At 47.3% G+C, this 14,659-nt stretch overlaps 1 protein-coding gene across 3 annotated transcripts in view; it reads left to right on the forward strand.

Moving 5' to 3' along the window:
- The window catches only part of rgs19 (regulator of G protein signaling 19), a 36,304-nt gene that overhangs the window by 11,555 nt on the left and 10,090 nt on the right, over nucleotides 1-14,659 (forward strand). For all 3 annotated transcript variants that reach the window (XM_041946008.1, XM_041946009.1, XM_041946011.1), the window contains one exon: nucleotides 14,134-14,306. In XM_041946008.1, the coding sequence (XP_041801942.1) occupies nucleotides 14,134-14,306 (173 nt within the window). The remainder of the gene's footprint in view (nucleotides 1-14,133; nucleotides 14,307-14,659) is intronic.

A 14,659-nucleotide genomic window follows, 5' to 3' on the forward strand; every position in this document is an offset into this window, starting at 1 on the left:
CTCCAACACTTCTCTGTCGTGGTGTGTTTTGATTCATCTCTCAGATTTATGCTTCTGCCCCGATTATAGATGGAGGTGAAGAGAATTTCTTTTGAGGTGGCAAAGCACTGAAAACTGACATTTGGCAAAACTCAGCAGTCACAAAGTCTTCCAGAAATGATGTGTAACAGTGTCAAGTTTGATATCTTACTTTTACAGTTTGGACAGAAATGTGTTTTAATGAGAAGTCAGCATCCTTTGGTATAGTGTGTGTGTGTGTGTCTGTGTGTGTCTGTGTTTGTGTGTGTGTGTGTGTGTGTGTGTGTGTGTTACTCTTAAGCCAGGGGTGTCCAGACGTTTTTCTAAATACACGGTAATTGTCATTTCTTTAAATGGCTCACATTTGGTTACTTTGAACAGGTATCAACAAAATCATTCTGCCTTTCTTTCACACCTGGAGAGTCATAAACCATAAAGAACAAGCTGTCTGGGATACCTACGTTTTCCATGAAGCTGATATTTTTACCTTAGGTTTATTTTAAACACGACTTATTACGGGTAATGAAATACTTTGTCATGACCCAGGCTGTGAACAGTTTTTTTGTTAAGTTTCCATTGTGTGCTGTCTTTGCCTGTTTTTTGTCACATCCTGTTTTATTTTGAAGGTCTATGTTATGTGTCTTTGGGTTACTTTACTTCCTGTGTTTTCCCGCCCTTGTGATTGTCTGATCGTTTTCACCTGTGTGTCATTAGTGATCCCTCCTTGTGTATATAAGTCCGTGCCCCCCCCCCCGGTCTTTGTCGGGTGATTGTCTTCATCACCTTGCTGTCTGCGTTTCCCTAGCCATGTAAGAATCTTGCCATAGTCATAGCCATAGCGGGTGGGCGGGAAGAGGCTGTTAAATCTAGTCTGTGGCTTAGGCCTCCACCTTCAGTAACAACCTTCAGTATAGGTGAATCTAGCTGTATTGTCTTCTTCGGTTCCTCTTAGCAGGTAGCGGTTAGCATTTAGCATTAGCATTAGCTAAATGGTAGCATCGGAACTGTATTGTCTTCTTCTGTTCTTCTTAGCGGTAAGCATTAGCATTACCTAAATGGTAGCATCGGAACTGTATTGTCTTCTTCTGTTCTTCTTAGCATTAGCATTAGCAATAGTTAAATGGTAGCATCGGTACTGGCCACTACCTGGAGCATCTCTGGGTCAGTTGAACGTGGCGGTGCTGTTTGGATTGTGTAGGAGCAGTGTGAACTGGCACTAGGGGGGGTGACTCTGGGACGCCGGAGTTCAGCGCCTAGCCTCCTGGAGGTGTCGTGGGACTAAGTAGGCGAAACACTGTTGAAGGGAGGTTTCCACCTGATGACCCCCAGAGACGTGTTAGGAATCACTGCTCTTTGGCAGGTATAGAGGCAGATTAGAGCTCCAAGGTTCTTCACTGAGAATGAATCCTCTTTTTGAGCACAAGGATCTTCTGTCTAAATTAACTGTAATTGCTCAGTGTTTCCCGGTGTTGCCTCGTTTTATGTGTAGCCCTTTTCCCCTAGTGTGTGTTTCTTCGTTGTTCCTTGAGTTTTGGTGTTTCTGTGGTTTTCCTTTTTGTTGAGTAAATTTATTAATTCTAACTAAGCGCCCCCTTGAGTCTGCATCTGGGTTCAACCCATAGTTCCCCTAAAATCCCCACCATTCCTGACATATTGCCTGTTAACATTTAGGTTCAAAGCATACGAACAAACCCAAATCGTTTGGTCTGTGCCGGCTCTATATGGAAGTGTCCTGAGACGACTTCGGTTGTGATTTGGTGCTTTATAAAAAAAAAATGAATTAAATTGAAACATGGTCTGGTGTGTCACACAAGATCATTCAGAAAGTAATCTGTGTGTCACATCTGCAGGTACATAACACCAACACTTCTCATTCAAAAGTGTAATAAATCAGGCTGCCTTAAGTGCGTATGTTTATAACTGGTTTTGATTTTTAAGGGTTAATAATGACAGGCGTTCATTCGAAAAAGCTTGCACAGCAAATCTTTGTCACAAAATCAGAACCTGTATGATTAAAAAAATCTCTGTTTGACAGTGCTGGTGGGCCATAAATAATACATTTTCAGATGGAAGCTGGAGGCTGTGCAAAATTTGACCGTGGACCCTAATTGGCCCCCAGGCCGGACTTTGGACATGTCTGTTGGAAGTGGACATGCGTATGTTCTTGCAGTCGTGTGCATCACGGTGTTTGTGCTCTGTAGCTTGAATGTGTGAGCAGTTGTCGCTTTATTTTGTGTAACTACTCAACTTGAGCTTGAAGAGGTGAATTTGGGAGCGAGCTGATGTGGTTTGTTGGCGCAGCCCTCTGGTGAAAAACCTTGAATCGCTCAGTGTGTGTGTGTGTGTGTGTGTGGTAAAGTAAGAGGGAGTTTTAGTGTGAAAATGAGGGAGTGTGTGCATTTTTAAAAAAGAGTGAATGAAGACAGATGGAGAACGACAGGAGAGAAGATTACAGTGTAAACTCGCCGTGTGTGCCTTCATGTGTGTTAACAGTGCTCCAGCAAAGCTTCGGCAGTGTTTAACGTGTCAGGACAGGAGTTTGGAGAGGCTCCTCTCCCCCATAAAACATTTCTCCTCCTTCCTGCAGTGGATCTGGGGTGTGACTCGCTGAAATCCACCTGCATGGTTTGTGAGAATAACAAGAAAAACAATCACAAGACAAGAATCGCAGGAACAGAGATGGAATCTGCAAAGCAACCAGAAATCACTTTGGACACGTTGAGCTCTCGCAGCATTAAAAGCAGCAAAGTTAACACTGAAACAGAAATACACTGGGACACTTGTCCGCTTGTGTTCATTTATTGTATAACTCAAGGAACTACAGCCTGCAATTTAATGATTTAAGTCATTTAACTTTGACTCCTCTAGTTCTAAAAGGTGTAAAAGCAGAATGCAGGTCCTTCATACCAACAGCCAGGGCTGTCAACAGACTTGCTGGGGCCTGGGGACAAGAGACCATCATAGCGTCTTGGTCATGGTGATCACGCGAATGTAAACTTTCAGTGTTAGCACACCCGATTTATGACGACTCGCCGTGTTTATAACAATGACAGATTTACGTAAATTTCCTGCTTCAGGGCACGTATGTAGCGTAGCCTTAAGAGAGCGGGGTCAAACCATTCTCTGCTAAGACGGTCAACAAGTGCTCGCTCATGAGGGAATTGTTGCGTCTCTGTAGGTAAAGAGTTCGGTTTGTACCTGCTCTAAATGGAAAGTGTCCTGAGACGACTTCGGTTGTGGTCTGGGGCTATGTAAACTGAATTGAATTGTCGGTGTCAATGCAGCACTGGGTAGGGTTCTGATTTGTCAAATAATAAACCTTGAATACACATGCACGGACAGGCAGCAGCTGCGGTGGCAGATTTAAAGACTGTAGATGTCGCACAGCTCCATATGTACACACATCTGCAGCTGTCGTCTCTGGTAATGTTCATATTTTGTCCTGAGGCTTGTTCCTCAGTGTTGCAACCACATAGCGACCAACTGTTTTTTTTGTTTTTTTGGGTTCATGCACCAAAGGGCCGGAACCTGTGCCGGTTTATTATTGTTCATATTTTCGTTTGTTTTTTCTGCTGCAAAGGCTTACATTGCTGTGAGCTGGAATGAACTAGAAACATGAAGCCTGGCCCAAACACTAGCAATGACGGGCAAGGGCTTTAAAGAAATATTAGCTGTTGGCACTGTAAATAAGGTCCTAGTTCCATGCATAGTGCATGTATAGAACTTCTTGGATTTTGACTGCATTAACAGCAGAATATATGTTATAGAGGTACACATTTTATTACCCTGATAAATGAGCAACCAAAAAATCTGTAGTAAGTAACTTCAAGCAAGTATGAACCACAATCTGCAGCACCATATTGATTGGTGCAAGTTGGCATGAGTGCTCATATCTCAAGATGCCTTTGGCCAATCCTGTTGAAAGTCATTCTTTTCTTGAACAAACACACCAAGTTTTGTTCACATTTGATGAAGAAGGGACAAATGGCTCAACTTTGAACGAGTTAATGAAATGCTGCAGGTTTTGTGATGATGAAAGAAGTGGTGTCACTTCTCTGAAGTCTCTTTGCTGACCTTTGTGAAGCCTGATAGGTGCTTGTTGCTGCTTCAGTCTTCAGTTTTTTCCCGACGGAGCGCCTCCTCCTGTCAAAACAAAAGTGCTGGAACTGGGAATTGCTGCTAGCGGCTGTAATTTTATGTTTTATAATTGTTTGTCAGGTCTGATGGTGAACCTCGCTCCATCCTCGCTGTGAACGACTGGGTACCTGTTTACCTGTGGAATGATCCAAACAGGTGTTTTTGGAGCGTTCCACATCTTTCCCAGTCTTTAGCTGCTCCTGTCTCAACGTGTTTGAAACGTGTTGCTGCATCAGATCCAGAATCAGCAGATATTTACAGAAACCACTGAAGCTGCTGAGCTCAGACAGAAAATATATTGACTTTGTGCTGATTTCGGTTGAATATATATCAGAAAGGATTAGTGAATTACCACATCCTGTTTTATGTTTTACACAGTGTCCAATATCTCCCTTTCTTTCCTTCCCACATCTTCCCATGTCAAAACATAAAAAAAACACCAGAGACACAAAGTCCAGGACTTTCTTTGTCCTTCGCAGAGTCCGATCTGAAATGTATTAAAATGTTGTCAGTAAACCTAAAAGTTATTTTTTTTAAAAACAGTCCGTCTTCCTCTCTTTCTCTGTTTCACCTCATCCCTCTGTCTCTTGACCTCTCATGGTGACCCACACCTGTCTGTCACAGAGGGCTGTTTGTGATCGGGTGGTGAGATTATGGAGCGGTAATCTCTCAGATTAATAATTAAAATGAGCGCTTAATTACTTAAAGCCTGCTGGCAGGTGCAGCTGTGTGCATGTGTGGATGTGTGTTGAAAGCCCTGCCAGTGACTCTGGATTTAAATATGATGTTGCTTTATTGGCGTGGTATGTGAGTCCATCTGTGCTGCCAAAGCATGCAGGGATGGTGAACAAACTGGTTTGGTGCAAAGCAGGTTATCACGGTGAAGTGACCAAGAGATTTAGCAAAAGAAGTGCACAGAGCTGCTTTCATTAACCCTTAAATGTACAGTGAATGTCAGATCGAAAGACAAAGAGTTTCTGGTGACAAGATGATGAACTACTGACCGAATGAACTTCTACTGAGTCGAAGCGGGTGCAGAGGGAGCTGGAAAGAATGGGCAAACGAGCTGAATCTGGTTTGATTCTGCCACCATTCCCTCCCCCAACCACCAGAGCCCAGACCAGACGGCGTTACCTCTCTGTACCCCCTCTCTCCCCCACAGTGCATCTCTGACACCAGCAGCTCCGTCCTCACACCACTACCTCACCCAACAGGAGCCACCCCCTAGTCCCCCACCCGGCCTCTGCATAACAGCAGATCAGGTGAGGAAGGAGCTCAGGAGGATGAAGATGAGGAAGGCTAGAGGCCATGATGGCATCAGCTCCAGACTGCTCAGGGACTCTGCAGATCAGCTCTGGGGGGTCGTTCAGCACATCTTCAACATGAGCCTCAACCTGGAGGGAGTTCCTGCCCTCTGGAAACCTTCCTGTGTGGTTCCAGTGCCAAAGACTGTGCATCCCAGGGAGCCCAGGGAGATTGCGGAGGAGTACCCAGACCTGGGTGTGCGCCTCAACGATAAACTGGACTGGTCCACTAACACTGATGCTGTACAGGAAGGACCAAACCCTCCATCTCCTGAGAAGACTGAGGTCCTTTGGAGCATGTAGGACATTACTGACTCTGTGGCAGTGGTCTGCTGGGGCTGTGGAAGCTCTGAGAGGGACAGAAAGAGACTGAACGGACTGGTCAGGAGAGCTGGTTCTGTCCTGGACTGGACACCACTGAGGATGTAGGCGAGAGGAGGATGTTAGCCAAGCTGACATCCATCATTGCAATTTCTACCAAAGTGCAGTCTGTGTGTCAACTGTGTCATTCTATGGAATTTTTGCTAGTATTTTTTTGCAATTTATATATCTTTTATATAGTCCTATGTATAAAATGTATGTATATATATATATATATATATATATATATATATATAGAGTCAGCTTTTATTCTGTGTTTTTTTTTGTTTTTCTTTATTTGTTAGCTGTTTTTTTGCTGCCTGTAATACCCAAATGTCTCCGGCTGAGGATTAATAAAATCTGTTATCTGTGTGTGTGTGTGTGTGTGTGTGTGTGTGTGTGTGTGGTCTCTTAAATCTTTCTAATGTCATCTAGTTATATCAGATTAACACTCTGACCCAAAACCTGTTACACACACACACACACACACACACACTTTCTTTCTTTATTCTAAACTGGTAATGAATCTTCCAGGGTTCAGTCATCACCTCTAGGAAACATGAATTCACACACACAAGCACAGACTTGCCTTTTCACACACACACACACACACACACACACACACACACAGGCAGAAACGTGATAGCCCTGTGTTATAAAAGATGGTGTGGGTGATAAAAGAGAGGAAGGGAGTGTTCTTCTGTCTTTGCTCTGACAGCGCAGGTAAAACTGTGATATCACTGCAGTGTGTGTGTGTGTGTGTGTGTGTGTGTGTGTGTGTTTCAGACACACCTGTCAGCAGGTTGGCTGCCTTACTCAAACACACATTAACAGAGAAACCTGCTGTTTTGAGGTCGGTTTGCCGTTTCTACAGGCAGCGTTATGGTCACCACACAGACCTGAAGCCAGCTCCAGATCCAGACCTCATAGAACATCCACAGTTTCAGTGTAAAGGATTAGTTTCTGTGCATTTTAGGGGGGTTACATGAGCACATGATGTGTTCATACATATGTTACTCTGTCAGATGTACAGTATGTGCATATTTGTGTTTTTTAACTATTTCTTGCCCGACACTGGAAGTTTGAATATATACAAATAGAAATGACTCTTCTAAATGTTCAGTGTAGATAACAAATGTCCTCCTCTAAAATCATGTGCAAATCAGGGACCTAGGGTCCTGAATCCTCAATCACATGATGCATCACGTTGCTCCAGACCCGCCCTCCTTCACTTCCTCTCTTCTACATGGTGTCTCCCTCTCTGGCTCTGCCTCTCTCTTCTTCATCGCCTCTTGTTCCCCTCTTCCTCTTTCACTCTATAACCTCTTTCCTGTCATCTTTTTGCCGTGTAGCATTGTACAACACTGACAAACACACGATTAGCCTGTTAGCTGTGCCACCGTGGTGTGATGACTGTAAACAGAGAGGGTCACGTGAAGACCATTTTTAGCCTGTCACACCGGCGCTGTCGTTAGAGCTCGAGTTTCTCCATGTTCAGACACACTTTCTGTCTGTGTCCAGAACACGTGACGAGCTGTGTCCCCTCCCTCGTTCTGTATGTCGTCCTCACTGGATGCTGCTTGTTGTCTCCTGACTGAGCTGAAAATCCTCCGTCGTGAGCAAGAAGCTTCTAAATATCTGAAATATATAACACAGATTTTACTGTTCATACTTTAAATACACTTTGCAGGACAATAAGAGTCTCTGTCTGTCCCTCTGTCTCTGTCTCACCCCCCATCTCTCTCTCTTTCTCTCTCTGTCTCCGTCTCACCCCCCTCCCTCCTCTGTCTCACTCTCTCTCCCTCTCCCTCTCCCTCTCCCTCTCTCTCTCCCCCTCTGTCTGTCTCTCTCTGTCTTCCTTCTCCATCTCTCTCTCTTTCTCTCCCCCCCGTCTCCCTCTCCCTCCTTCTCTCTCCTTCTCTGTCTCCCTCCTTCGTTCTCTCTCTCCTCCCCATCTTTCTCTGTGTCCCTCTCTCTCTCTCCCCCTCTGTCTCTCTCTCTCTCACTCTCTCAGTCTCTCTGTCTCCCTCTCATTCCCCCCTGTCTCGCTCTCACTCCCTCTCCCTCCTTCTCTCTCTCCCTCCTTCGTTCTCTCTCTCTCACTCTCTCTCTCTCTCCCTCTCTCTCCCCCTCTCTCTCTCTCTCACTCCCTCAGTCTCTCTCTCTCTCCCTCTCTCTCCCCCTCTCTCTCTCTCTCTCTCTCACTCCCTCAGTCTCTCTCTCTCTGAGTGGATGATGGAGTGAGTGGAGTTGCTTCAGCATGACCGAGTTGTTGATCTTTTCTCTCCTTGATTATTCGTTCACACGGTTCCTCTCAGGTGTATGTGACTGCAGCCCAGGTGTGTTTGGTTTGGTGGCTACCTGCTCTGTTGGGCAGTATGCCTGTCGTTCAGGGCGGTGCGGATGCGTGAGGCCAGCTTAGCGGTTGTAGTCTGCCTCCTGCATGAATGGCGCCATTGTAATCAGACAGTACAGACAAAGTTAGTGGGGTGGTGGAAACAGGTGTGGTGATCCAGCACACCTTCACTCCTGTTCTCTCGCTGGTATCAGCATCTCTAACGCCCCCCCCCCGTTCATTAAAAACAAAGCGCTGGCTTAAGGGCTGGTCCGGTGTGGTGTCTCTGGGCTGCAGGTCTCCCCTGCTGAAACATAAGGTGTGTCACCGTCAGCAGGTCTTCATGGTCCTTAAAGACAACACTGATGAGCCCAACCTCAAGATTCAAGATTCAAGAGTCTTTATTGTCATTGCACATGTCAATGAAATTTTCATTGCAACCCCCATGTTAGATGGTAAGAAAGATAAGACTAGAAAGAGTGAATAAAATTAAGATAACTACAATAAAATAAAATAAACCAACATGCAATAAAAAAAATATTCGTGAAGCAATTAAAAATATAACAGAATGAAAATATACTTAGGCAATAAAATATACTAAACAATAAACAATAAAATATGGAAGTGAAATGTGCAAACAGAATAAAATATACAAGCAGAATAAAATATAAAATATACACAGTGAAATGTACCGACAGAATAAAATATGCCAATGAAACTGAAATGTGCTGATATACTAAAATGTATATAATTATAGTATATGTGTGTACATAAAAGTCAAGTACACAGAAGGTGCAGGTGGAGGTAGAGGTGTAGGTGTAGGTGTAAAGTGCGGTGTGCAGTGTTCACAGTTCACACAGTCTCTCACTGCAGTGAGGGGCTGCTGGGGGTGACAGCTCTAACAGCTGTGGGGAAGAAGCTGTCCCTCAGTCTGTTAGTGGTGGTGCGGATGTTCCTGTACCGCTTTCCTGATGGAAGCGGTACAAACAGTCTGTGGCCCGGGTGGCTGGGGTCCGTGGCGATGGATCTCGCCCTCTTTCTGACCCGACCTTCATATATAGAGTCTAGGTCAGGGAGGGGGCAGCCCACGATGCCCTGTGCAGTTTTAACCACCCGTGCCAGTTGTTTCCTCTCCTGTGCCGTGCAGCTGCCATACCACACTGTCACACTGAGGCAGAGGATGCTTTCAATTGTGGCCCTGTAGAAGTTGACGAGCAACCGAGAGGAGAGTCCAGCCCGTTTCAGCTTCCTGAGGAAGAAGAGCCTTTGTTGTGCCTTCTTCACCAGGCGGGAGGTGTTCATGGACCAGGAGAGGTCAGATGTGATGTGGAGGCCCAGGAACCTGATGTTGTCCACACGCTCCACCACTTCTCCGTCCATGAGGAGGGGGGCGTGATCCGTCTTCCTGGACCTCCTGAAATCCACAATGACCTCCTTGGTTTTTCCTGTGTTCAGCACCAGGTTGTTGGCTGAACACCACTGGGTGAGCTGGTGTATCTCCTCTCTGTAGTGGGTCTCGTTGTTATCTGAGACGAGACCCACTACTGTAGTGTCGTCCGCAAACTTCACGACTGTGTTGGTGGGGTGGATGGCAGCACAGTCGTGAGTAAACATGGTGAAGAGGGCTGGGCTGAGCACACAACCCTGTGGCGTGCCCATGCTGAGGACCAGAGGGGATGATGTGATGTTCCCTATTCTCACCACCTGAGGCCTGTTGGTGAGAAAGTCTCTGATCCAGTGGCACAGAGACGCAGGCAGACCCACCGTGTGTAGCTTCAGCGCCAGCTTGTCTGGGATGACGGTGTTAAAAGCTGAGCTAAAGTCTACAAATAGCATCCTGACGTAGGTGTTGGGCTGCTGCAGGTGGGTCAGGGCTGTGTGCAGGGTGATGGAGACAGCATCCTCTGTGGACCGATTCCCTCTGTAAGCAAACTGAAGGCTGTCTAGGTCCGAGGGGATGAAGTCTCTGATGTACCTGAGAATAATCCGCTCAAAGCACTTCATGATTACCGGGGTCAGTGCAACAGGCCGGTAGTCATTCAGGCAGGTGATGGATGTCTTCTTCGGTACCGGAATGATGGTGGAGGACTTGAGGCACTCAGGAACCGTGGACAGCTGCAGGGACAGGTTGAAAATGTCCAGGAACACTCCTGCTAGCTGGTCAGCGCATGTCCTCAAAGTCTTGCCTGACACCTTATCCGGTCCTGCAGCTCTGCGGGTGTTGATCCTCCTCAGGGTGGATGACACCTGGTGCTGCTGCAGGACGAGGGGCTGGTGCTGCTCCTCCAGCCGGGGTAGGTGTGTGACTTCTCTGCTGCCTGATGTGTCGAAGCGGGCAAAGAAGCTGTTCAAGGTGTCAGGCAGGGCGGGGTCGTGGCTGGTGAGCTGTGTGTTCGGCTTGTAGTCCGTTATGGTTCTGATGCCTCTCCACATGCTCTGTGGGTTGTTGTTCTTGAAGTGATCTTCAATTTTGTTTTTGTACTGGAGCTTGGCCTGCTTGATTCCTTTCTTCAGCTCTGCTCGAGCCCTGCTATAAGCCAGCCTGTCTCCAGATCTGTAGGCAGTATCCCGGGCTTTCAGCAGGGACCGCACTGTGCTGTCCAGCCATGGTTTCTGGTTGGGAAACACTGTGATGGTCTTAACAGGGAGGACAGCATCAGTGCAGAACTGAACATAAGACAATACAGATGATGTGTACTCCTCAAGGTCTGCCTCTTCTCTGAACACAGTCCAGTCTGTCAGTTCGAAGCAGTCCTGAAGTGCAGAGGAGGCCTCCTCAGTCCATATCTGTACTGTCCTGGTGGTCGGCTTTGTTCTGCAGGCCAGAGGCTTGTAGGCAGGAATGAGTTTCACGGAGATGTGGTCTGACATGCCCAGGTGAGGAGCTGCTACAGCCTTGTAAGCAGCAGGGATGTTGCAGTAAACTTGATCCAAAATGTTACTGTCTCTGGTAGGAAACTTTATGTACTTATGAAATTTGGGAAACACCGCCTTCAGTTCAACGTGATTAAAGTCCCCCGCCACAATCACGGCCGCCTCCGGGTTGTCGTTCATCTGCCCGCTGATCAGGCAGTACAGCTCCTCTAATGCTAACTTAGCATTAGCCCGCGGTGGGATGTAAGCGGCCACAATAACAATAGACGAGAGTTCTCTAACCAGCTTGAACGGTCGGCATTTCACCACCAGGTATTCCAAATCAGGAGAGCAGAAGGTGCTGACGGTGCGTGTGGCTGTACACCAGGCATTGTGTACATACAGCGCCAAGCCTCCGCCTCTGCTCTTACCTGAAGCTGCAGTCCTGTCCGCCCGGAACAGAGAGCGGCCCGCTATCTCCACCGCTGCGTCCGGGATGTTGTCGTCCAGCCAGGTCTCTGTGACAACGGTAACACAGCTGTCCATCTGGCGAGAGACTATCCTTAGACGGACCTCGTCGATTTTGTTGGTGAGAGGCCTGGCGTTGGTGAGGAAGAGACTGGGGAGAGCCGGTCTGTGAGGGTTAGCTTGTAGCCTAGCACGCACGCCGGCTCTCTTGCCCCGCTTTTGTTTACGGTGCCTCCTCCGTCTCCTTGGCAGCAGTGGGGGGATGGTGGTGGGCTCTGGGGTCCGTAGCAGCTCCGGTGGAAAAAAGTCCAGTTTAGGGCGTGTGTGAAGTCCGAACTGTACTCCAAAGTTCCACAGTTCAGACCTGCTGTACTGTGTCAGAGCTTCCAGAAGAGAAGTAAAAGTGGAAACGAGTAAAAACAAACAAACAAAAACGTAAACACGGGAGCTACGAGCCGCTGCGTCTGCACGCGCCGCCATCTTGGAAAGCAACCTGTCCTTTAGCTTCAGGGTGGACCAGTTTAGCTGTGTTGTGTTGTGTTGAGCGTTTCGGTTGTGGTCCAGAGTCATGCAAAGGCATTAAAAACCAATTAAGTAACGAAAGCAAGGAAACAAGTCGAGTCTGAAAGTGATCTGTCCCTGACCCCTCTGACCCCCCTGACCCAGGAGGACCAGCAGAGCCAGTACTCTGCTGTTAACATCAAGAAGTTCCTCCAGGGAACGAAGGGTTTCAGGCTGGTGAAGGTAGAGGATTACTTTTTTAGATCTGAAAGTGTTCGTTGAATCAGCCAGACCTCTGACTAAAAGATCAGCAAACAGTGGAGAGGAGGTCCAGCTGCAGTGGAGGAGGGGGCACCTTGTTCTCCAGGAGTTTCCTGCCTACTTCCTGTGAAGTGGAGGAAATTATTCAGGGCTGTTTGTTAAAAATCAGGGCTCAGTTTGAAAATGTTCATTTGGTTTTTCTGAACGTCTATGCGCCAACCAACAGACTGGACAGACTGGCTGTGTTGGATGTGCTAAGTGACACCATCAGGAGCTGCAGCAGTGACGACTATTTGTTTTTAGGGGGTGATTTTAACTGTACTGAGAATCCAGAGGTGGACAGAAACCACCAGGAGCCTCATCCTGCTTCATCACACAGGTTTAAACAGCTGACTGCAGCTCACGAGCTTTCAGACGTGTGGAGGGGTTTTTATCACCACCACAGGCAGTACACCTGGAGTCACTGTAAAGACAATGTGATATCCCTGGCCAGGCTGGACCGCCTCTACTCTTTTAAACATCATGAGCAGAGATCAGAGTGCATATTGGCACTTTAACACCGCCCTGCTTCAGGACAAGGCTTTTAGAGCAGCCTTTGAGTGTTTCTGGTTCGCCCACAGATCATGTAAATCTGACTTTGCCAGCATCCAACAGTGGTGGGATTTCGGTAAAGTCCAGATCAAGCAGCTGTGTCAAGAGTTCACTCGTAATGTCACGAGAGACATAACCAGATCTATGAGGGACCTGGAGACTCAGCTGGTAGAACTGCAGAGTTTAGCTGATTCTACAGGAGATCGAGGGCTCTTAAGTTCCCTCAAATCTAAAAAGTCGGCTCTAGCCAACCTGCTGGGTGTGGCAGCACAGGGGGCTCTGGTCAGGTCACGGTTTCTCAACATCTCACAGATGGATGCCCCCTCTCGGTTCTTCTTTGCTCTGGAAAGGAAAAACGGCCAGAGAAAGATCATCCACTCTCTGCAATCCAACAACGGCTCTGCAATCTCAGGTTCCTCTGAGATCAGGAAGTTCGCAGTCAGATTTTATAAAGACCTGTTCAAGAGTGAACTGAGGACTGAAAACCCTGAGGTGTGCAGCAGCTTCTTCTCTGGTCTTCCTCAGGTGGACGCTGAGGCCAACGCAGAACTGGAGGCCCCTTTATCCCTCAGTGAGCTGTACACTGCTCTGATGGGATTGCAGAGTGGCAGAGCTCCTGGTCTGGACGGTCTCCCTGTCGATTTTTATAAATCTTTCTGGTCTGTGTTGGGGGAAGACCTGTTGGAGGTGGAGAGTGGACGGCTGCCTCTGAGCTGCAGGAGGGCGGTCATCACCTTACTGCCCAAGAAAGGAGAAACATGGAGACCTGCAGTGGAGGATCCTACATGGCGCTGTAGCAGTGAACTCCTTCCTCTCTGTGATCAACGCTGCTGTAGAGGACAGATGTCCCCCCTGCAGCCACAGAGAGACGGTGTCTCACTGCGTCTCACAGCTCTGTTTCTGCTGCTGGAAACCATCTTCAGTCGATGTGGAGAAGTTTTCACGAAGCAGGTTTTTATCTTTGGTTTCACTCGCCAACAGAAAAACAAAGGACAGCTGCTGAACTTTGTTTTAGGACAGACAAAGATGGCGGTGTATGTGAGGAGGAGGAGGAAGGTGGAGAAAGACTTGAATGTTGATGTGCTGTCAGTCCAGACTGATGGTTGATTTCAGGGCTGCTCAGGACCTGGACAGTTTCCAGGTGATGTGGGGTTATGAGGGGGGGCTCTGCTCTGTACACTGTTACACTTTGCTGATGTCACTGAAACACCTGTCAGGTGTGTTCTGTTCATGTCCTGATTCATCTTGATTCATGAATTTATACAGCGAACAAAAAGACGAATAAATCTCTCTCTCTCTCTGCAGTACACAGGTCCGATCCCGGCCGAGCGAGGGGCAGAGCTGGCCATGGGGGGAGGTCGCAGCGAGACCTCTGCACTAAGTGGGACGGGAGGGGGGCGAGGCATGGCGACTACCCAGAATTCCCAACGACCCAACGCCTGCTGCTTCTGCTGGTGCTGCTGTTGCAGCTGCTCATGGTAACACACACACACACACACACACACACGTTTATATAACTTTAAAACTTTATTCAAATAGCAAAATGCTTTACAGTCACAGTACACAGTAGAATCATAGAAAGGCAGAGACTGCATAAACACAGCTCAAACAGGATGACATTAAGAACAAAACAATACAGAAAGTTTAGGATAAATAGGAGAAAAGATGAAAAGATACAAAGGCAGCGAAATAAATGTTGTAAAAAAAGAAGATAGGGATGTGCCACATTAACCAAATGCCTGCCTGAATCAGTCCGTCTCCAGCTGATATTTTAAAATGTCTACATGTATGCTGTAAATACTTCAGGAAGAGTTGATCAGAGCATCAGAGC

The sequence above is a fragment of the Chelmon rostratus genome, chromosome 10 (genome assembly GCF_017976325.1).
Source record: "Chelmon rostratus isolate fCheRos1 chromosome 10, fCheRos1.pri, whole genome shotgun sequence".
In the NCBI taxonomy this organism is placed as follows: domain Eukaryota; kingdom Metazoa; phylum Chordata; class Actinopteri; order Chaetodontiformes; family Chaetodontidae; genus Chelmon; species Chelmon rostratus.